At 44.8% G+C, this 23,855-nt stretch overlaps 1 protein-coding gene and 1 long non-coding RNA gene across 9 annotated transcripts in view; one reads left to right on the forward strand and one right to left on the reverse strand.

The window, feature by feature from the left end:
- Positions 1–12,761: 12,761 nt before the first annotated feature.
- On the reverse strand, positions 12,762–15,395 carry LOC147580266 (uncharacterized). Its single transcript, XR_015252702.1, has 2 exons — positions 15,088–15,395; positions 12,762–14,992 (listed from the first exon to the last, which is right to left on the reverse strand). It is a non-coding gene; the product is annotated as an uncharacterized LOC147580266 (long non-coding RNA).
- A 2,799-nt stretch (positions 15,396–18,194) lies between these two features.
- The window catches only part of USP3 (ubiquitin specific peptidase 3), a 107,605-nt gene continuing 101,944 nt past the window's right edge, over positions 18,195–23,855 (forward strand). For 2 of the 8 annotated variants that reach the window (XM_086710888.1, XM_086710889.1), the window contains exon 1: positions 18,816–19,147. In XM_086710888.1, the coding sequence (XP_086567014.1) occupies positions 19,057–19,147 (91 nt within the window). In that variant the 5' untranslated portion in view covers positions 18,816–19,056. Of the gene's footprint in view, positions 18,608–18,812; positions 19,148–19,242; positions 19,721–23,855 lie in introns of those variants that run through there. The other 6 variants (XM_086710886.1, XM_086710885.1, XM_086710887.1 and 3 more) reach the window with 6 other exon arrangements.

The following is a 23,855-nucleotide window of genomic DNA, read 5'->3' on the forward strand; positions in this document are numbered from 1 at the left end:
GATCTCCTGGTTCATAGGATGGAGCCCTGCGTCCCACTCTGTGCTGATAGTGCAGGGCCTGCTTGGGAGTCTCTCTCTCCTTTCTCTCTTCCCCTCTTCTCTCTCTTTTTCTCACTCTCTCTGTCTCTCGAAATAAACATTAAAAAATTTTTTTAAAATATGAGAGCAGAAATGACAGCTCAGTAAAAGAGTCACAAGATAGAATTTAAAAAATCTCCCAGACCAGAAAGTAAACAAAAAAAACCCTGCATAACTTTTTGTTGAAACCAGAAACTTAAGATGCATTTGCTTTATCAACCAAAAAGTATTCAAGAAGCCTTGGTTTAGGAAATCAACTTTTCTATATTTCCTGTTGCGTCAACATCTGGCTTCTTAGACATGATTGGATCCCACCCTCTTTATCTTGTGTTTTGACTTCTAAGAGTTACTTACTTCAAATGTAGAGGTATTTGTATGGATGATTCCATAAAACCAAATGCTGATTTCTGGTTAACAAATAAAGTGTTACCGACTGAGAAATAGACAAACCAATAAAAAAAAAAAAAAACTGTCCAGAAATAGACCCAAGTATATATATGAACATAACACTTAATAAAACTAGCATTTTAAAGGAGAAAGGAAGTACTATTCAAGTGTGTGGGTATTGAGACAATTGACTAAACACCATTTTCCATTTGGGAAAACTGTTTAAATTATATTGCTACTTCACTCCTTACTCCAAAATAAATTCCAGATGAATAAAAAACTCAGTGTAAACCATGAAGCCATAAAAGTATAAGAAGAAAGGGGCACCTGGCTGACTTAGTGGGTAAAGCATGCAACTCTTGATTTTGAGGCTGTGAGTTCAAGCCCCACATTGAGTGTAGAGATTACTTAAAAAATAAAATCTTAAAAAAAAGGAATATGTTTATAATCTTGAAATTAAGAAAGGATGCCATGAAATATAGAAGCTCTAAAGGCAAACGTTGATAAATTTGAGTATATGAAGTTTTTAAATTTCTGAACAAGAATAAACATAGAAACAAAGGCAAAAACAAACTAATAAAATCATTACATATATGATAATTGGCTAATTTCCTTATACAAAGAGTTCTTACAAATGAATAAGGAAAAAATCACCCAAGTGTATCAGTCAAGATCCAGTCAGGAAGACAGAAACTCATGCTAAGTCATTCCAGCAGGGATAATTAATGCATCTGATTACACAGATGCTGGAGAGTTAAAAGACAACGGAGTAACACATTTAGAATGCATATCATACATAGAGAGCTAATAGTGTTAATTTAAAAAAGTGCCTGAGACCAAAAAGAAAAACCAACAACTCCACATCAGGCAAAATACATGAAAATTCACATAAAAGAAAATAAAAATGGGTCTTTTTAAAAAAATGTTTGTTTATTTATTTATTTATTTTGAGAGAGAGAGAGAGTGCACAAGCAGGAGGGGGCAGAGAGAGAATCCCAAGCAGTCTCCAAGCTGATGGCACAGAGCCTGATGTGGGGTTTGATGCCACGACTGTGAGATCATGACCCCAGCCAAAATCAAGTCGGACACTTCACTGACTGAGCCACCCAGACACTCCTAAAAATGAGTCTGAAATGCATGAAAAGATGCTCAATCTCATTCATAAGAAAATAAATAAAAATTATAAATGAGATAATATTTTTCATTTATCATTTTAGAAAGATCAAAAGCCATTTAAAAAAAAAAAAAGTACAGACTTAGAACCATCCAAAACAATTTAAGCAGAAAAACAATGCTGCAGAATGGTATGACCATTTGCTGTTCAAAAAATGAGAAAAATAATATATATATAAGCATATACAGTAATATTAATATTACATAAATATATATCCACATGCACATACATACATACAATAATAATTTCTGGAAAGAGAAGAGTTCTAACAGTTGTTTTTGTCTTCAGGAATGGAACCTAAATAAACCTTGTGTATTTGTATTATGGTAAAATAAAGTCATCACTTTATTTTAAAGTGTACAATTCAGTGGCATTTAGTACACTCACGATGTTGTGCAACCATCACCACTATCTAGTTCCAGAACCTTTTCATTGCCCAAAAAGAGACCCCATACCATTAGGAGTCACTTGCCATTCCAACGTTCCCCCAGACCCTGGCATCCACTAACTTGCAGAGAAGAAAATCTCTGTGGATTTGCCCCTTCTGGATATTTCATATAAATGGAATGATATAATATGTGGCCATTTGTATCTGGCTTCTTTCAGTTAGCATAATGTTTTCAAGGTCATCCAAGCAGTGGCATGTATCAGTACTTCATTTCCTTTTATGGCTGAATAATATTCCATTGTACAGATACACCATGTTGTGTTTATCTTTTGTCAGTTGACGACATTTGGGTTGTTTACACTTTTTGGCTATTGTAAATAGTGCTGCTCTAAACATTTGCATGCAAGTTTTTGTTTGAACACCTGTTTTCCATTTAGGTGAATATATACCCAAGAGTGGAATTGCTAGGTCATAGGATAATTACTGAAAACTCTGTAGTGACTTTGGAATGTTATCCCATGTGCATATATTACCGAACCAAAAATGGACTAGTGTAATAAAAATAACGAGAGACAGATATTTTGTTTTACAATCACTGTTGGGCAGCGCTGCAAAATCAGCATTGGATCAATAACTGGCCTTGTGAAAGAAAGAAACTAAAAGAAACTGAGGTGTAGGAAGTAAAATATCCAATTTTAAAACATGACTCATAGAACCAGTAGGTCTTCAGGCTACAAATGCTCCCCATCATTAAATGTTCCAGTAGCATTGCCCTGGTGAGCGTGGGAAGGGCTGTGAGAATGTTTTCTAAATCCATTTTTTAAAAAAAGTTAAAGCGGTAATTAAAGTTGACTTGGGCCGCGTGATTACGTTGGTTTGTCAGTTGCGTGTACTCTCAGCGGGAGCCCTGGCTCCCTCAACACCACGGATGTCCTCTAGGGGGCGATCCCAGGAGACACGCAAGAGCCCCTGAGTTGCTCTGCACAAGCGGCCAGGGAGAATTCGTCTAGCGGAGCTTTTACAAAGGCGAGAAGAAACATTGTACAAAGAATCCAGTGTGGGAAGGACACTTCGAAAACATATTTCTCAAGTCCTTTATTTTTATAAAGGAGGATGAAACCCGGAGTGGTTGCTGATGGTCACACAGACCTTAAACATCAAGTCTGGAAAATGCCGCCTTGCTGCAGTGCGAGGTGTGTGGAGAGTGACTTTTCAAGCCCCATCTAGCTGAGTTCGGATCCCTCTTCCTTCCCGCTTGCGTCCCCCTCGGCCCCCTGCCACCCAGTTTTCACCACTTACTTAAATGTGTGACCTTGGGCCAGTTACTTAAGCTTCCTGAGCCCTTTTCATTATCTGTTTAAAGAACGGAAGAAACGCTATCATGTACCTTTAGGACCTTCCTCACGTCTCGTGCATTGTTGGTTCTCAGTAAGTTTCTGTAGCCTGAATGAATAGGTCCTTCCTCTAGCCCTCTAAAAGGCAATGGTTGCGCTGCTGGAATAAGTCTCTACTGATGACATTTTAGGCAGTATCTTAAGGGCTTTCTCATACTGGGAAAGCATACTGTGGGAAGGGAAGGAAAGGAGAGTTTGGGGTGGTAGCCCCACTCCAGTTGGAGTGAAAAGCTCCTCTGTGAAGCAGGAGCAGCCCCGGTGACCACCTTGCTCCCCTGCCAACATCTGGGCGCCTGCATATCTGTCAGCCAGAGGTCCTCAGAGCTCCCAGGTCCTGACATGCTTTGCCGGAAAAGCGGGGGCCCTTGTGAGGGAGTGTCCCATTCCCCTTGGCCCAGTTCCTGCCTCCTCTCCCCCGGTGCTCTGACAAATGGCCCTGTCTGGTTGTTTCAAGTAATACTGATCAAAGCATTTTATGAGAAGTGCTGTTTATGCCCAGCTACACAATGATTATGCATATCATCAAACACACCAGAATAACATGGTGATAAAGCTTATTTTGGTTGCATTATGAAACTGAGGTCGTGTTTTCTCAGTCTTTATAATGTATATGGCACAAATTTGTTTAAAAAATTAGGTGGTAGGTTATTCTCACAATTCTTTCCTTGGGGGAGAAGCAAGGCAGGGATGGGGTTAAAATATGCTTTTTTCATTAAAAAATATTGCTACAATACACAAAACATGGAAAATCATTCTTACATCATTCAGTTGCTGTTAATATGTTTCAGTGGGTTTTTAAAGCACTTTTAAAATGAGCTTTTTAAAAATTTTTTCTTTGATTTTTTCAATGTTTATTTATTTTTGAGAGAGAGAGTGAGACAGAGACAGAGCGCAAGCCGGGGAGCGGCAATGAGAGGGAGACACAGAATTCCAAGCAGGCTCTAGGCTCTGAGCTGTTAGCACAGAGCCTTACGCTGGGGCTCGAACTCAAGAACCATGAGGTCATGACCTGAGCCAAAGTTGGATGCCTAACTGACTGAGCCACTCAGGAACCCCTCAATGTACTTTTATCAACGTTGTAGTTATGGTAACATTTCTGATTTTAAAAATTTGGCCTCCTCCAGAAAAAAAAAGGGGGTGCCTGAGTGGCTCAGTCAGTTAAGCTGCCAACTCTTGATCTCAGCTCTGGTCATGATCTCATGGCTTGTGGGTTCAAGTCCTGCGTCTCTCTCAAAATAAATAAAAATTTGGCCTCCTCAGTGCCTAGCAGTGATCACTCATCAAACATTTCCCAAATGCCTACTATGTGCCTGGCAGTGGGGCACAAAAATGAATTACACAGGGTCCTTGCTAGGATATTGTTCCATCTCCTCTCACAGTATCTTCAGCTTGTTAATGTATCTGCTAAATGGTCCTATTCATAGAGGGTGGGGACTCTGGGAAGGAGAGCACACTGATGGATTAAAGGCAGGTAGGGGAATGTATGTGGTAATAGCAAGGAACAGCAAAGAGCCTGGTGTGGCCAGAGAAATAGGTGCTCCAGTCAGCACTTGCTAAGTGAAGGACTTATCCCAGCATGCAGTGCACACACTTAAGTTTAGTCCTTGGAGTTCAAAGTGGCTCTCAAATCACAACTCCTTCTGCCTCCTTTATTCCAGGTTTTAAAAAATGTTATCTGTGCAGATGTTATCCTCTTCAAAATAAAACCAGTTTTTTAAGAACTCATTCCTCCCACCATCCTCTATGCTTGCTTTCCATTTCACTGAGAACCTGTCTGTGACCTTGAGTTTTCCTCTTCTGGGTCACTTACATGGGTCTCTTCTTGGTCTGATTTCCCCAGTGCCTAGAATTGTACCTGGTTTAATTCAGTGTTCAATCAAAATCTCTTGAATGACTGAATGTCCCTTTGTGAGTTTCATCAATCCTTTTGACATCCCCCCCTTCCTTTAGCCTTTCCATCTGTCATACCCATGCCAGTTTTATTTACTTGTTTTTTAAAATTTTATTTATTTTTGAGAGAGACAGAGACAGACAGAATGTAAGCGGGGGAGGGACAGAGAGAAAGGGAGAGAGAAAATCCCAAGCAGACTCCCTGCTGTTAGCGCAGAGCCTGATGTGGGGCTGGAGCAGGTGAACCCGTGAGCTCATGACCTGAGCTGAAACCAAGAGTTGGACGCTTAACTGACTGAGCCACCCAGGCACCTCCAGTTTCATTTACTTGTGTGTGGGGTGTGTGTGTGTGTGTGTTAACCCACATGAGTTACTGTCAGTTTTTCATTTACTCTGTTCCTTTCCCTGGGAGAGGTGCCAGGTGCTACCTCCCAGGGGTGTCTCATTACACACCAGCCTCCTTTGGACTTTAAGAGGCTGGAGATCTTTTAGGGAAGGAGGGAGAGAATGACTGCCTGCCTACCTACCACTCAAAAAAGCAAGCTGATCCAGCCAAAACTCTCATGCCTTGGACCTTCCCCAACTTCACCCCAAGATTCCATCTGAGGATGAATCTAGATACCATTTGCACGTCACCAATAGGAATGAGAAGCTGCAAGTCAAGCGAGAAGTAAATAAGGGTTCCAATTTGAGAATAGAACAAGCAAGATTCGTACTTTCTAGTCAAATCCAGATTTGGTGGTGACACCTTCATCATACCACACCAAAATGCCTTAATGAGGCTATTATAGAGAAACAGGATAAAAACCCTGAACTAGGGGTGAAGAGACCTGGGCTCTCCTTCTGATGATATGATATCCTACACATTGTACACACTCTTGGACTCTTTAGGTCTCATTTCCTCATCTGTAAAAGGGTGGGTTGGATTAGATGATCTCCAAAAGTCATTCAGGTGCCAAATCCCAGTCCAAGATTGTAACTCCAAGGGAAAGGCTGCCACATGACATTCAATTCCTCCAACAATGAGTGTTTTGCAAACTAGTGTCACCACCACCCCCAATCCCACAACACTGCCCTGTCACAGGGACCTAGATTTTATACAGGCTGGTGGAGGTGGTGCCTGGAAGGAAACAGATCACCTCATTCAAGGGAGCTCAGCCCTGGGAAAAGCTGATGGCCCTGCCCAAATTCTCAGGAGACTGAAATGCATCAGAACGCCCACTTAATGTGTACTGAGAACCACAGCTGCCAAGCAGAGAATATTGCTCTGTTCCCACTCTACCCTTTCCACCCTACACTATACCCTGTCCCCCCATCACCCTTTCCAGGATGCTGCTCTTAGAAGCCAGGGTAAGATCAGAAGGCTGTTGGGCAAGGTGAATGTCTCCATGATAGCATAGGCTCTCTGGTACTCTAGAGTCTTGCTCTCCTGGGCCTCTGTTCCCCACACCCCAGTGCCAGGGACACACTGGCCAAGATCCTTTGAAAATGCTCTTTCTCCATGCTCCAAGCTGTCATTCCTATTCTCCAGTTACCCAGGCTCACATGAAGGTATGGAGATGGCTTTGGGAAGGGTCTCTTGTAGGTGCTCATGTATCATAAATGAGACTGGAGGGGCTCATTTCCTGGGCAGTGTATGACCTCTTGGGTTGGGAAGGGAGTGGAACACCTCCTCCAGGGCCTGGAGTCAGCTTCAGGCCACAGGCCTTTCTTTAGAATCATTTGGTCTTTGCCATCCCCTCTGTAACCAGACCTAGTTTGCAACCAACTTATCTTTATCTTCCAGTGCAAATATTCTAGTAGCCTTCTTCCCAGATATCCACTCCAGGGGGTCCCTGGCAAAAGTTAGGGCTTGAAAAATGTGCAGAGGATGAAGTTGGTGACTCATGTCAAAGCCAAGGCTCTATCCATCAAGTCGCTGTACTCAAGGGCTAAACATTTATTGAGAACCTACTATATGCAACCCCCCAGGGCCATGATAAATGTGCAGATGAATGAGGAAGGGGTAGTTCTTGCATCCCAGGAATGCAGTTTCTAATTGTGATCTGGGGCGAACATAAAGGATTCTATTCCAAAGCAGACTGAAATAAGTGAGATCTCTAAAGTACAAGCAGTGTCCATGGGAACTGGATGGAGAGAGATCAATTCACACTGTGTGTGTGAGAGAGGGAGGGGTGGGGGAGGGGAAAAGGGAGAAAGGAAGAAGAGAAGGGACGACAGAAAGAGAAAAAATATGACTAAGATGGGTACTGGGAAGAATTTTTCTAGAAGATGGGCTTTGTGTTGTGTCTTAGATCTCCCACAGGCTGCAGTAACATGGGCAGAGGAGGCAGCTTGAGTGAGAAGCCAGGGCGAGAGTGCTCAGAATCTCATTAGCAATCAGGCCAGTGTGGGGGTGTAGAGAGAAGCCAGGCAGGTGAATCAGGACCTTGATGCCAGAGGAGGGTCTAGCTTGCTTCTGGGAGCAGTGGGGGAGCTGCTGGAAGCTTCTGACAGAGCACAGGCAGGAAGAGATGACCAAAGTTTGCAGTGAGAACTGGCCGTGGGAGGTAGAGATGAGGCCATTGTGGTTCCTCCCTTCTTTGGCCACCGCCTGCTGCTAGGCCGGGCACTCAGTGCGGGATAGAAAAAGGAGGATTGCTTCCAGCAGTGGGAGCTCCCTATCTTAGCACAGGCTGAGCATAAGGCCCCTAAAGGCCTGTGGGAGAGATTCAGAGGAGGAAGTGGCCTGATTTGGGGGCGTGGGGTGGCTGTAGGAAACTCAGAAGGTCCCGAGGCAGGAGGAGATGGTGGACATGGGCAGGGGGAATGGAAAGGAAACACATCTGGAACATGGTGAAGAAGTCTTTTCAACTCAGCCAAAGCAAAATAATAGCCTTCACCCCCTAAAAAATCAGGCTCATTTCTGGCTTTGAAAATCTTGCTTTTTTAAAAGTTTATTTATTTATTTTGAGAGAGAGAGAACAATCACAAGTGGGGGAGGGGCAGAGAGAGGAGAAGGAGAGAATCCCAAGCAGGATCCGCACTGTCAGCAAAGAACCTGACATGGGGCTAGAACCCTCGAACCTCGAGATTATGACCTGCACCGAAATCAGGTGTTCAACGGACTGAGCCACCCAGGTGACCCTGAAAATCTTTTTTAAGGAAGTGCAGATGAATTTTTCTTCTAAGTGCAATAAAAACTCAGTGAAATTAAGAACACAATTGCCTGGGTGTTCAATCCACTGAGAGAGAATTATTATTTGATTGAATTATAAGAAAAAGAGGTAAATGACCACAGACAAGTTAATATCAGAATATTAGTCATAAAAACACCTACTATGGATACCGCAAGCAGATGACTCAGCCTGGGGCCCATTTGAAGGGTGTGGGAGAAGTAACCCCACCTAAAAGTTTGCTCCACCCTATTAATGTTTTTAGAGTCCTTAAGTTCTGAAGAACTTCTGGTGTCCTCCTCTATAATGTATAAAAGAGAAAAATTACACATATGCTACAATTTAACTTCATTCTCTGATTGCACATTTTTTACTTCATTGGAACCGATTTTGTGTGTGTACGTGTGTGTGCATGCGTGCACTTTTCTTTTTACCTGCTTTGCTGATTCCTTAACCAGGACCGCCCTTACTAGCCTGTCACCATATCCAACAGCCTACCATTATAAAGACATTTGGGGGGGCTCTTGAAAATGTTTATATTTTAAGGGTTCCCTATTGAAAAGGAGAAGATGGAACATTACAAGGCAGCAGAGTGGAGGTGGGAAGAGCCAGGCTGGGGAGGTAGCCTGCCTGGCTGCGAGACTCTGAACAATTTTCTCAGTCCCTCTGGGCCTCAGTTTCTTCATCTACAAGATAAGGATGGGGGTGCCTGGGTGGCTCAGTTGGTTAAGCATCCGACTTCGGCTCAGCTCATGATCTCACGGTCTGTGAGTTCGAGCCCCACGTCAGGCTCTGTGCTGACAGCTCAGAGCCTGGAGCCTGCTTCGGAGTGTCTCCCTCTCTCTCTGCCCCTCCCCTGCTCATACTCTGTCTCTCTCTGTCTCTCAAAATTGAATAAATGTTAAAAAAAAATTAAAAAAAAATATATAAGGAGGAACCAAAGAATAGTAGTATCCCTCAGGGTTGTCCTGAGGGTGAAATGAATCAATACACAGACAGTAGCTTCAGAAGGGTATCTGGTCCATGGTGAGGCTCTAGAAGTGTTGATAGGTTATCTCATTTACCTTCACAACAGTCCAGTCGAGGATCATTGTCCTCGTTGTGGTTAGATGAGGCCCAGAGTGAGGCTCAGAGAGGGTAGATAACCTGCTTTAGGATACACAGCTCAGAAGTAGCAGGATTAGCTGAAAGTCAAAGCCAAGGTGATTTGACTCCAAAGACCCAGCTCTCCCTCTTATTGTGGTGCACGGTTCTCTGAGTGGGGAATTGCCTTAGCCTTACATTTTTTTTCTTTAAATGTAAGTTACCTTTTTGATAACCAGTAGTACACAACTCAAAAGAAATAAAAGGGTGTACAGTGAAAAAGAAATTTCCCTTTCTCCCTCCTCTTCACTCAGCCTTCCTCTCCAGAGCCAACAGCTGTTACCAATTTCTTGTATGTCTTTCCAGAGTAAGCTTTAGACTGAGCTGCTCACTGCTTAACACACACTTATTTACCAGAGTAATGTAATTCCCTGAGTGCCTCATATGCACCAGGGACTTTTTTCTGGGCTACTGCTGCCTTCAGAGGGCTCACTGGCTTGAGTCTAGAAGTTATTTATGGAGGAACTTGCTGTACTGAGTGCTGCACCCAGTATTTTTCCCTCTCTGGCCATCTTTTCCCCCAGTACAACCAACATCCTGCGCACAGGAAAAGGCCGAAAGAAGTGCACAAAAAAACTCTTCTCTAACTTGGCTTTGCACAGACTCTGGCAAGCGAGGAACACTCTGGTGTCAGAAGCCAACCAGAGGACTCTGGGGGGTGCTGGACAAATGTGACATCTCTCTGGGACCAGCTTCCTCCTCTGTGAAACTCCTGACCCTTCCAGCTCGTTAATCGTTTTGCCCGAAGGACTCTTGAGAAGGGTCATTTTCTGTGAAGCCTTGTTGCTTCTGGTCTCACTTCCAGCCCAAAAGGGCCAGCTACTCCACTGGTGACTGAGAATGGCCAAGAGGGCTGGAATGCCTTTTCCCTACTTTCCCACCATTGTTCTGTAGATGATAATGTCAAATACCTTTTTTCCCCATGCTTCTGCCAGTTTATAACCGGGTCAGCCACATCACTGCTTTCTATAACGTAATTATAAAATATGTTTATAGATGTGCCTGGGTGGCTCAGTCATTTAAGCGTCTGACTTGGGCTCAGGTCATGATCTCGCGGTTTGTGAGTTCCAGCCCTGCGTCGGGCTCTGTGCTGACAGCTCGGAGCCTGGAACCTGCTTCGGATTCTGTGTGTGTGTCTCTCTCTGCCCCTCCCCTGCTCACACTCTGACTCTGTCTTTCAATAATAAAATAAACGTTAAAAATAAATTTAAAAATTAAAAAATATATATGCTTATAACCTTTGAGGTATAATTACATAAATGCAGAAGTTATGGGTGTTGGTGACTTCAGAAAATGGTTCCAATCATGACATGTGAATCCCTGTTCTCTCTTTCCAAATAGTAAGTATATGGCTAAGGGAGAGTGAGCATTAAGTAGGGAAGTCACCATTTTGGAAGCAACTATTATTATTCCCATTTCATAGACAGAGGCTCAGAGAGGTCAGGATGCTGGCCTAAGGTCACACAGCAGGCCAGTGGCAGAAGCAGGATCCTAGTCTGATTGGCACCAAAGCTCTATTTCTTTCCAATGCACCAGGCACCTCACAGAAAGGCCTGGGACTATGTTCTGCATTTTGAGAAATTCATTTTCTGGTGAGCTGAATATTCCAGAGAGCTGAACTGTCAGGTCAGGTTAAGGTTAGGAAAGGACAGGGGAAGGTAGAGACGGAGGTTCTCCAAGCCTAGGATTCTTTCCCCATCAAAATTCCATGAGCCTCTCCTTTTCAGTGGGTTGGAAGCTCCTCCCATCATGACACAGTCAGGACACAGTCTCCCATCACGATGAGGGGTAAAGGGGAGTCACATCTGCATTCTAATCCCTGCCTCTTTGTTTCTAGGTAGGTATACACTGTGGTTTTAGTTTGCATTTTCCGGGTGGCTAAGGCAATTCAACATCATATAGGTGTTTAATAATTGTTGGTGCCTTTCTTTACTCCGTCATATCTCTTATTCTTCTGTATCTTTGCACCCTTATCCCCTTTCCCAGGACCTGGCAAAGTGCAACCCCGAAAGATGCCCGAGTCTTGGGGCCCCAGATTTCTCTGTGTTGGCAGTTCTCTGCTTTGGGGAGTCAGTAGCCCTACGTTGTCTGTCTTCTGCCTACCTCCCAGCTCATCTTTCAGCTTTCCATCTCCTTCTACATGACTCTCCAGCCAGACTGGCAGGTTCAGATCCTCTCCAAGCCTCTGAGCATTTGCAGATACAATTCCCTCTGCCTTGGACACTATGTTCCCTTCCCACCACCATACTTTACCTGGCTAACTCTTAGGTATCAATCAAGTCCCACAGCATATCTCACTTCCTCCGGGAAGCCCTGCATGATGCTTTCCCTCACCCCCACCCACCAGTTTGGGTTAGTTGCCCCTTATTTGTGGCTAAGCAACATCCTGTACTTCCCCTCCTAGCACTTATCACACTGTGTTGCAATTGCCTGCTTGCTGGTCTGCTTCTCTTGCCCCTTCCTCATCCCTTTGAGATGAGACTTTTTGTATCCCATGATCCTTGAGCATCTGTGTTATTTATTGAATGGTCTGGCCCAGACGCCTTTAAACGAACAAAAATCTAACCTTCTGGGCCAGCTATACTAGAATCAAGGATTTCGAGCCATCATCCTCCATTTCCCACATCAATCCTCCTGTTTGACAAGGTATCGAGAAATCGAACACTTCTTGAGGATCTACTGTATGCCAAGCACCAAGACAGGCCCTTTACATGTAAAGCCATTTTCACAATTAGAAGGCTGGAAGCTCCACGTCTAGATAGCACTTTGAAACTCAAAGGCTCTGATGTGCAGTCATGCAGCGAACAAGGAGAAAGGAGTGATACCACAACACTTTCCATCTTGTTAGTGGCAAAGAGATGTTAGTAGAGGGGGACCCCCACATAGCACCAGGCTCTGAGTCCCTGAATCTTCAGTGCCTCGCATATGGCAGCAGCACAGACAAGATTTGTCAAACAAATGAATGAACGGTTGAAGAGAGAACGCAGAAAGAGCAGATTGGAAGCCTAGGAAACCCATCTTTCTTTCCAGATCTGACCTAAAATATTCTCCCCACTTCCTCCATGTGTTGATACACAAAACTGGACGCTGAAGTATTTTTGTCTTGGGCAGCTGTCCACAGTGCCGGCCAAGGCTGATCCTTGCGATTTCTGCTCAGTCTCCATTGACTAAAAATGGCTACACCTAGTCACAAGGGAAGCTGAGAGATTGCTGGTTGTGAACCCAGGAGGAAAAGAGACAGATTTGGGGTAAACAGCTAGCAGTCTCTGCCACAGGACAGAAGGATCATCCTGGCTCTGCCAGTGTCACTGGCTGGCCATGAGTTATCACAGGATCACTGGATGCTCACTCTGGAAAGGCCCTTGGGGATAATTTAATTCCACCCCCTAATTTTACAAATGGAACACTAAGGCCTAGTGAGAGAAGTATTTCCTTCACTGTCAGAGTTGTTTGGTGCTAGGGTAATGCTGTTTTGCTTAATCAGTCAGTGCTTTATCTGCAAAGGGGATCTTTTTAAATTTTAGTTTAGTTTTAGTTTAAGTTTATTTATTTTGAGAGGGAGGGCACGAGCAGGGGAGGGGCAGGGAGAGAGGGAGAGAGAATCCCAAGCAGGCTCTGCACTGTTAGCTAGGAGCCTGATGTGTGGCTCGAACTTAGGAACCGCAAGATCATTACCTGAGCCAAAACCAAGAGTCAGACGTTTAACCTACTGAGATACTCAGGTGCCCCATTATTATTATTATTATCATTATTATTGTTTATTTATTTATTTTGAGAGAGAGAGACAGAGAGCGTAAGCAGGGGAGGGACAGAGAGAGACACACAGAATCCGAAGCAGGCTCCAGGCTCTGAGCTGCCAGCACAGAGCCCGATGAGGGATTTGAACCCACCAAATGGAAGATGATAACCTGGGCCAAAGTTGGACGCTCAACAGACTGAGCCACCCAGGCACTCCTATTATTTTTTTTAAGTAGTTTTCACTCCCAGCGAGGAATGTGGAGCCCAACGCAGGGATTGAACTTATGACCCTGAGATCAAGACATGAGCTGAGATCAAGAATTGGAAAGTTGGATGCTTAAATAACTGAACCACCCAAGCGCCCTTGAAAAGTGGGTCTTTAAACAAGAGAACCTTCTCATCTCCTTCCTGAAAGCACTGTGAAGTTTACATTTCAACGATAAAGAAAAAAGCATTAAAAGCAATACAAATTAAGATGTTGATGAAATAATGATTATTACAAGGGGAGTAAATGATTCTTTAGTTACTTAGAAGGCTCTTCTGTGTCCTGTGGTCCTTAAGAGTCTTCATTATTAGGAACATCAGCTACCCACCCTCCCCCCCACACACATATAATACTGCAAAATCCTTTAGCTGACCATGTGTATGAGGGGTGAAACTCTACCACATTGGATAAAAGACCAAGTACCAATTGTGTAAATTTGTGCAATTATTTCACCTTTGAGCTTTAGTTCTTTCACCAATAAAATGGAAATGATAATATCTACCTCTCAGGTTTGTTGTGGGGATTAAACAAGAAATGAAAACCACTTGATGTAATATTTGGCACCTAGTTGGGACCCAATAAACGTTAAGTTTCTGTTGTTATATAACTGCAATTCTTTCTGTGAATACCTAGGGGACCAATACATAATGATTGATATAATCACTCTCGAAAGGGGCACTTTCAACATTTAATCAACTAATAGGATGTTTTCTTAATATCTGCAATCGCTGAACTAGGTACCTAATATCCATTGAGAAAAAGATAAGCAACTCTACCCAAGGGAGACTGAACCCTAAACAGAAAGTAACAGCACTATATGACAAGCTTAGGGGACAGAATGGGTGGGGGGGGGGGCAGGGGGGGGCTAGGAAGTCTGCTTACCTGAGTGATGGAGGACTTTCTTGAGGAGGTTATATGCTTCATGGGGAAGAAGTAGGAGCTGTCAGATAGAAGGGAAACAGGTAGGGGAGGACACAGATGTGTAAGGAAGCACATTTTCTAAAATGAGGGAGCTATTTCAGTACTGCTGGAACAGTAAAATAAATAAATAAAAAGCTTTAGCAAAAGAGAAGGGACAGGTGATTGACAGCAGTGGGTTTCTGATTGATTTTATCTTGCCGGAGATGGGGAGCCACTGGAGAATTGAGGGCAGGGAGATAATGCGAAAGGGGTAAATGGAAGAAGTGGGAAAATTACACCGCAGGTAAGTATTCGTGACTACGAAAGAGAACACTGGCTGGCTCAAGGCCACACCCACCTTCCTTCAGTTTTTCAAATAGTTACCCAGGACCTGCAGAGAACCAGGCTCAATTCCAGGAGTTGGAAATCAGGCAGTGAACAGTACTGGAAAGGTCTCTGTTCTCATGGAAGAGACTGATACTAGATAAACAAGTAAACAAGCAAGGAAGTATCAGATAAGAGCCTCTTGGAAAATCAAACCAGGTGATAAAAGAGTCCCGAGGGGCTGTTCCTACCTGCCCCCTCACTTCTGAATCTTCGCCAAGCCTTCTCTAGATCTAAGTTTGGTTTCCCAAGGAGGCTTTGCTCTTAGAAAAAAAAAAATCTCTATGGTAAATAATTAACTCAGCTCTCTGTGCACTTCCAATAAGCCTGCGTGGAGATAGCTAGTCTTCTCCAGGGCCTGGTCAGTTTGTAATCCTTGCTTCGGGGCCACCCACTTCTGGTACAAATCTCAAGTGTAAGGCTAGGGGAAGGTCACAGCAACCTTGAGACCTTTCCTGATCATTGTTCCCATGGCAACGTATGACATCCCCTCTCAGCAGGCCCCTCCTTTATATATATGTATATGTGTGTGTGTGTGTGTGTGTATATATATATATATATATATATATATATATATATATATATCCTTTATAAGAGAAACCGTTTGATAGCATGGTTGAAATTGTGTATTCCTGTCCTCTGAAAAGTGCAAACTTTTAAAATACTCCCGCTGCTCCTGGCAGGAGCTCCCCCCACATCCCTGCCCCGCCCCAGTTCCCCGGTCTCTAGAGGGCTGGTCGGGGAATCCCCACTGATGCCTTCCCTACTGCCCGAGCTGGAGGCTGGCTTGTCACCACCAGGGCTCTATGTATGTCAGGGCTCCCAGGAGCCAAAGGGATGTGGGCTAAGAACAAAAAAGCAAACATTGTTATAGGTAGCCAGGAGAGATCAGGAACTGAGAAAGTTGATTTCTCAGCGTGCATGGCCATGGTCTTCCCCCTTTTGACACATTTACTCACCGTGAAGGTTCCCCCCCCCAAAAAAAATGTGTGTATGTGTATGTGTGTATACACATGCATATGTATGTATGTACATGTATACATATGTATGTATATATGTGCATATATATGTGTGTGTATATATACATATACATATATATATATGTATATATATATATATATATATATATATAAAATGAAAGCTGAGACACAGGAAAGTTCTCTGTGTTTTAGGGAAATTTAGTGAAAGCCCCAGGAGGGCCAGCTTCTCTGGACTGTTTGACTGTTTGAAAGTCATAGTTTGCCCTTTGGGAACTTTAGCAGTCAGTGATGACTAAATTAGGGCCCCTACTCACAGGAGTTTTTAATTCTACTTGGGAGGAAGAAGACGCTAATAAAAACCTTCTTTTCCTTTTCTTTCTTCTTCTTCTTCTTCTTCTTCTTCTTCTTCTTCTTCTTCTTCTTCTTTTTTTGTTTTTGTTTTTAGCAGTTTACACTTTAGGTGCTTGAGCATTCCTAATGTCATTAAAATGATAAACTCAGAGCCCAAAGGAAATTTAGAGATCAACTGGGAAGGGCAGGGGAGTGGCAAATACCTGCCCTAATACCAGCCACTTCCTCAGCTCCTGCCCCTGGTAGACATTGCTAATCAATCACATTCATTCATTCATTCATTCATTCATTCATTCATTCATTCATTCATTATTGAACACTTACTTATTGGACATCGTCCATGTTCCATATGTTAGGAATACAGAAGGAAACCAGAAAGACTTGCTTGCTACTCTTATGGACCTCCAAGGGGGAGACAGACATTAAATAAATAATTACACGCATGAAGACTGTTTCGAATAGGCAGAGTATGGGGGCAGACAAGGGCATCACATAGGCATCACCTGGAAATAACCTAGGGGTGGAGAGGGGTCAGGAAAGGCCTTTCTGAGGAAGTAATGTTTAAGCTGAGGTCTAGAGGATGAGGAAACTGAGTCTCTTGGAGGGTGAAAAAAGCAGTACATACTGAAATGAAGAGGACATGGGTCAGCGCCTGCTCCATGGCTAAATGAGAGGGTATGGATACTAAATGGGGGGTAGTTGTTTAGAGAGAAACAGAGGTTGCTCTAGCCAGGCATTGGAAGAAGGACTGGAGAGGACTGGAAGGTCAGATTGAGCAAAGGTCCGATTTATTGTTTATCCACCCCCTTCCTGGGGAATTATGTCCTCACAGGCTATTAAAAAAAAGCTATAAATTATGGGCTATCTACTAAGTAGTGGCAATTCTTATGAAGTCTTCCATCTTCCTTGTGAGAGAAGTATTATTTTTCCACTTTTACAGATTAGAAAAAAAAGGGTTGGGAGGACTAGAGAGACATTTGCTTGCTAAAGTTGGCCATCAAGTAGGCAACAGAGCTAGTATTTGAGCAGCTACACTTTCCACACTCCTCACTGCCATAAAATCCCCAGACCGGGGCATGCTCTAAAAGCAATCAAATAAAACTTGGAAAGCAACAGAAGAGCTTTAATTCCAAAGTACTGCTGGGAGAAAAGGGTCGGCAGAGATGCCCCAGGTGACTGACTAAACATCATGAGGCAGAAGAATGAGAGGAAGAAACTGAGTCCTGGTGGAGGGTGGGGGGAGGGGGGCCGGGGGAGGGAGCGGGGCGTAGGAGGGGTAGGAATGGGAAGGCGTGACAAGTGACCAGGAGGGCGTCCTGGGCTGCTTCAGGACTGCGCTGCTGCGGGGAGTTGCCCAGCTCTAACCACTACCCGGCCCTGCCCGGTTAATCATTTCCTGACCTTCCTTCCCCCTTTCGCCCTGCCCGCAGGATTGCCACATCAGCCCCCACCCCCACCCCGCCCCCGCTCGCCTCCTGGCCCTGCAGCTCCTTCGCCGGGTTTTACAAGAAGCTCCAACTTTGAGGCAATATTTGTAATAGCCCCGGACGTCCTCAAGGCCATTCCCCAGAGAGATCGCGGGCTAGCTCGGGTGTAATGACTGCCCAAGCGGCCGGTTGAGGATTGCCCTGGCCCCTTTTTCTACAGAGCGGTCTGAGAGCTAGGTATCCAGTCCTCGCGTGGATTAACCAATTCCCCCAGGCCAAAAAGGGTAGGGTAACGGCAGCTAGCAGAGCGGTGCGAGGTTTAAATGAGATATTGTGTGTCAAGTGCCTGGCTAGTAGGTGTCTAACGAAAAAAGTAGTAGGATCTAACAAATGTTAGATCCCTTCCCTTTTTATCACATAGTAATTGAGACCTCGCACGCAGCAAACCCAGGTTACATCTCGGTTAAACCCACACTGGGGTTAGGGATGAAAGTCCAACCACGTGTTCCAGGCAAAGCAGATGGTGAGTCACAGTGACAAGATCTGAAGCCAGGTTCGTGGGCGCCCCCGCGGTCCCAGCCATACAGCACCCAGGTGACTGGCTAAAGGCCACGTGTTCAGAACCTAGAACCAGGTCAATATCGAACCTGTCGCAGGGAGCGTAACACTAAATCGGGACTGTTCTGGGATGTATGCAGCCCGCTGGGCCACCGGGAGCCAGTACCTAAACCTCTCTGCGCTTGTGTCTTCGTGTGTAAAATGGGGGCTCCAGTCCCCGTCTGCCCAGGTTTTTATTTTCTTCACACTTTTCTGAGTGGCCAGATGTTCTACCACAGAGTAGTCAGACCACCACACAACACGCCGGATCAGTCTTCTCTGTGAGCACTCGCTCCTCCGCGGTAAACGCAGCGGACCTGCCCGGCGTGTGGGGGCTTGGCGCCCCACCGTTACCGGTAAGAGGGGGAAGCCACAGCCGCTCCGCGCTGCAAAGTTGGGAAGTCACTCGCGAACGCAACGGGATTCTCAGCGCCACCCGCCCGCGCGCTTTGGAACCCCACCCGGAGCGAGAGGACGGGGGCGGGGCCGGGTCTGGGGGCGGGGCCTGGCTAGGGGCGGGGCGGGGCCGGCCTGGGAAGACGGAAGCCCTGAGCCTATGGGTGGCGGTAGAACACGGATCGCGGAATTCCACGTTCTTGGGAGCGGGGCTTCTGGAGACGGCGGGTGGGAAAACCCGGCGCCCGGAAGCCTTTGCTTTCTTTGACGCAAGGGCTCGGGACGCAGCCGCCGTCGGCCGAGCGCCCGGCGAGGAGCGACCCCAGACGGAGCCTTCGCAGCCGCGCCGCCCCCCGCCCCGTCTCCCAGTCTCCGAGCCTTAGTCTTCCTCGTCGCCCTCCTCGTGGCAATGGAGTGTCCACACCTCAGCTCAAGCGTCTGCATCACTCCGGACTCAGCCAAGTTCCCCAACGGCTCCCCGTCGTCTTGGTGTTGCAGCGGTGAGTGCGGCCCCGGGGCGGCCCTGCCGCGCACCCGAGGCCCCGGTCTCGCCCGGCCTGCCGTCTAGGGGCCGCGGGCGGCCGGCGCGCGGACCCAGGGTGGGGTGAGGGCGAGCCGGGCCCGGCGGCTGGGGAGGGGTACTCGGTGAGGCGGGCTCGGGCGGGCGCCGCGGGTGGAGCGGCGGCGGCTCCTTTGTTTCCCGCGGCCCGACGGCCCGGCCCGCTGAGGAGAGGCCCGAGAGGGGCGGGAGCCCGCGGGGGCCACGAGCGCGTGGGGGCAGCGGCGGGCGGGGGCCCGGGCCCGCGCGGCTCGCCCCCCGCCCCGCCCTGCCGGGGGGCTGTACTCACCCGTGTCGCCGGGTCCGGGGCTGTGGGGGCGGGTGTCCGGCCCCCACGCGGCGGCCGCACGTGTGGTGGGGCCCGGGTTGCGTCCCTCCTCAACCGCACGAGAAAAGCGCAGCTCACCGGGCGCAGCTTTGTTTGGGCTGCGGGGCGCGCAGGGGCCCTTCGCCGCTTCCTCCGCCCGGCTTCCTTTCGCTTCCCGGCAGGCTCGGGCAACTCGATCCACGCCAGGTGGGAGCCCTCAGCCCCGAGAGGCGCTCGGAACTCGGGCGGCGGAGGTTGGAGTCTTTCATCAAACGTGAAGGGTGAAGTTTGAAGACAGGCTGCGGGCTAAAAAGCTCCGGAGGCTGAGCCAGCAGCTGGTTTGGAAGGGCGGCTCGAGTTGCCTTTCATATCTTTTGGGTTGTCTGAAATTGCGTTAGGATTCCCGAATTCATGTGCTGTAAGACCGTTATTAGGTTTATGTACTGCTTTTGCGTTACTTAAGCATCTTAACTCCTTCTGTTGGGCTCTTTGGAAGCCCCAGTGCCCTCTTATTGTCTGCTCTAGCGACTTAGGATCGCACCAGCCACACTGCTTTGATTACTTCCTGGTAGGGCCCTGGTACCGCCGCTAGAGTCTTTGTTTATTAGCTTTGAGATGATCAATGGTAGCTTGAGGTGTAGTGTAAAATTTGAATTGTGCATTTCAAAACCCTTAAGTTCATTTGAAGAAATATAGGAAAATGGCAATGGTACAGTTTGGATGTGTGACATTTATCATTGTGGTTCGGAACTGGGAAGGTAGTTGAGAGAACGCTTTAACACTTTTGACAGGTTACTTCTTAAATGGTGATTATGTCCTTGGAGAAATACATAGGCAACGCCACAAAGAAAAAGGTACTCTAGGGTAAGGACTAGAAATAACTGCGGTTTCTTGGAGCTTTCAGAGGTTTGATGCTTTTTCGTGCCTTTGTAAAGTCAGATGATCTTTTTCTGCATGATGCCTTTAAAGATTAACTGGTTAAATTGGTTTTACAGTGCAGTATTGCAGTTTTTTTATGAAGGTGCAGAAACTTGTACAAATTAGCTTTCACCTACAAATTTCTCTTCCACAGTGAATGTTGAGTATGGAAAAATAAATACGGTGTAGCAAATCGTTTTACAAATTGGTTGGGGGTGCATTAGCTATAATTGTAGCTATAGCTGTCGTGCTATAACCTAACTTTTAATCCTCCCCCCAACCCGCCCCAGAGATTGAAAAACAAAGGACCAAAGTAAACACTAGGAAAAGCTTATCACTTGAGGAATGGGGCTCTTGCTCATCTGTAGTAAACTTCAGGGGTACAAAGTGGACAGCACACTTCTGTTTTTTTCGAGGTAAAATCACATCGAATTTAAAGATGGCCTCGCCGAGCATATGCATCTAAAAAAGAGGGACGCCTGGGTGGCTCAGTTGTTGAAGTGTCTGACTCTTGGTTCCAGCTCAGGTCATGAACGGTTCATGGGATCAAGCCCTGTGTTGGCCTCTGTGCTGACAGCACGAAGCCTGCTTGGGATTCTCACTCTCTCTCACTCTCTCTGCTCCAGTCACCCATCCCTGCCCCCCCCTCCCCTGTGCTTGTGGGCGTGCTCTCTATATCTCAAAATAAATAAACATTAAAGAAATTATAAAGAGGAAAGAGCTTATGCAAGTGGCAGATAGCCTGTTGTGAGTCAGTCTTGGCCTTTGTCAGTCAGGGAGTCCACTTGACTGTGGAAGTAAGTGCAGAAAAATGAGTATCTCTTGAGGAACTGAAGTTAAAATGGAGCATAACTAACAGACTTGTGCTGATAACAAGAACAAAGTATTATGTGTAGCCTTAAATGTGGGGTGATTTCTCTCCCACGAGGAGGATGGCGGTCTTTGCATCTTGAAACAAAATTTGTCTCTGACATTGCTTCACAAGGGTGGTTCTAGTCACATGCTTGGATTTCTAGAATCAATAAAGCTAGATTCACAACTTTATGTTTTTTTTCCTTCTGTTCATGTTTTGTGAATTGAACCCGTTTTGTATGGGCCTCCCATTTTAACCTGTTGTCATCCATTTGTTGATATAATCTTCTGTTACTGTATTGAGCTTGATCTTGTTCTTGCCTGCCTGTTTCAGTGATTAAATGATTAGTAAATCTGTGAGTCCTTAACTAATTCATCATCTTGGAGTGTTATGTATTCTGGTATTTATTCTCTAACTCTGGAATTTATTTTCTTTCTTTCTTTTTTTTTTTTTTTTGTTTTTTTTTTTTTTTGGTAGGGGACCAAAAGGGTAGCCAGTGTGTTGAATAATGCTGTGACTGAGTATTGAGTCCGATTACATTCTTATTAAGGAGGGAAAAAAAATCCCTGTTTTGGCACTGGGACAATAAAAGTAATGCCCTCGCCTTGTTTTCTTTGGGAGCTTGCAATTACACCACAGTGAAACAGCCTTAAGGCAGCCAAGCAAATTGCAAAAGGCCAACATCCTAGGCTCTGTTAGCTAGCAGTACATCCTTGGACAAGTAGTTCTTTTTCTTTTGAGCATCACTTTGATTATTTCATCTGTAAAAAAAAAAGGGGGGGGTAATACTTCACATCTACTTCACAGGTTGCTGCTAGGATGAACAAGATAATTTTTCATGAAAGTGTTGGGAAACTCCTGTACACTAGGCAAGTAATAGGTGGTATTACAGCCAGAACATCTTTATAAATAGGAGTCTGCATACTTAAATATCTAAAGCCCCTTAAATAGGGCCTAGGACAGACTGGCTTTATGCTGAATTACGCTTTGCAAGGAGATATCTTACTCAACAAGATTAGGGTGTGTAAGAAGTAATTATATTTCAGCATTAACTTGAGCTTCTTATTTATGGAATAAGGCACTGTATGTTAGGTTATATAATTGTATACTACAGTGGTTCTCAAACTTTTTCTTCTTGGGACCCCTATATACTTAAAAACTACTGAAACCTCAGCTTTTGTATGGCTTGTATCTATTGATATTTTCTGTACTAGATATTAAAACAAAATTTAAATATATTTTAGTAAGTCATTTACAAATAACAGTAATAAACCCATTACCTGTTAATAGAAACAATAGTTTACATAAAATAACTGTACTTTTCAAAACAAAGATTTAATAAGGAGAGTGGCATTATTTTACATTTCTGCAGCTCTTATTATTGTCTAGCATAATAGGAGACAGCTGCATTTTCGTATCTGCTTCTGCATTCAGTCTCCTGAGATACCACACATCATATAGCCTCTGGAAAACTCCACTGTATGCTCGTGAGAGAATGAGGGTAAACAATAAAAGTAACATCTTATTATTATTTATGAAAATGGTTTGACTTCACTATACCCCTGACAGGGTTTTGGAAACTCTCAGGGGTCCAGGACCACACTTTGAGAATGCACTAGTAATATAACTATACTAACCGTGAAGGACAATTGCTCTAATAAAAAGCTTTAAAATATTAGATAAATCCTTAAGGCTAGCCACATTTATGTCTTTGTGGAGACTTACAGGGTTTTTCAAATATATTTGCTGGGAACGGATCCAGTTCTGTTGGGGTCCAGTTGTCCTGTCCTCTCAAAAAAGTTACAGTCTAATCTAGTTGGTGAGAGACAGGAAGCTAACAGGTTAGAAGATAAATCCATGTTGTGGTTTAAGGTAAATGTTGAAAATAGCAATTTCCTAATAAGGTAAAGGCTGATTTATGTCTAATCTTTGCTAAGGGCATTTCATTTTAAGTGAAAAAGTTTTAAATAAAAACTAGGACATTCTCTCAAGATCTTTGTTACGTGCACATACCAGATGTTATTTTCAGAAGCTGGAGGCTTGGGCATTTCTTACTTTTGTGGGTAAAATGACTGAACAAGTGGTAAAATACAGGAGAGAAAACACAAATTGTTTAAAAAGGTGCCCTAAACACAACTGTTTTAATAACTAAAGCCAAAGAATAAGCATTTGGACCTAAGGCGTTTGGATTAAATAAAATAGCCAGGTAAATTGGAGAAATTTTAATAGCATAGTCATGAGAATTTTCCCTGATTAATTCTTCAAAGAGCTGAGAATACCTCTTTAAGTTTCCAGTACACAGTTGCCCTCACATTATTCTACCCAAGAAAACTAAGTGTAAATGAAGTGAGTGTTCTCCAATTGGGGGTGGACATTAGAGATACCCCCACCCGTTTTGAAGATCCGTTTAGTAAGAATAGGCACTAATTATTGAGTCCTTGACAGTGGTAATAAATTTGTGATTTTTAGTAAAGCTTGTGATAAATGTGAGAAATTACCTTGATCTGGTGATGGGTTATCTTGTGTCATATTTCTCTTACAACCTTCATTTAAAGAAGACTCTTGGATGCC

This window comes from Puma concolor, chromosome B3 (assembly GCF_028749965.1).
Source record: "Puma concolor isolate L17-30 chromosome B3, mPumCon1.1.hap2, whole genome shotgun sequence".
Classification (NCBI taxonomy): domain Eukaryota; kingdom Metazoa; phylum Chordata; class Mammalia; order Carnivora; family Felidae; genus Puma; species Puma concolor.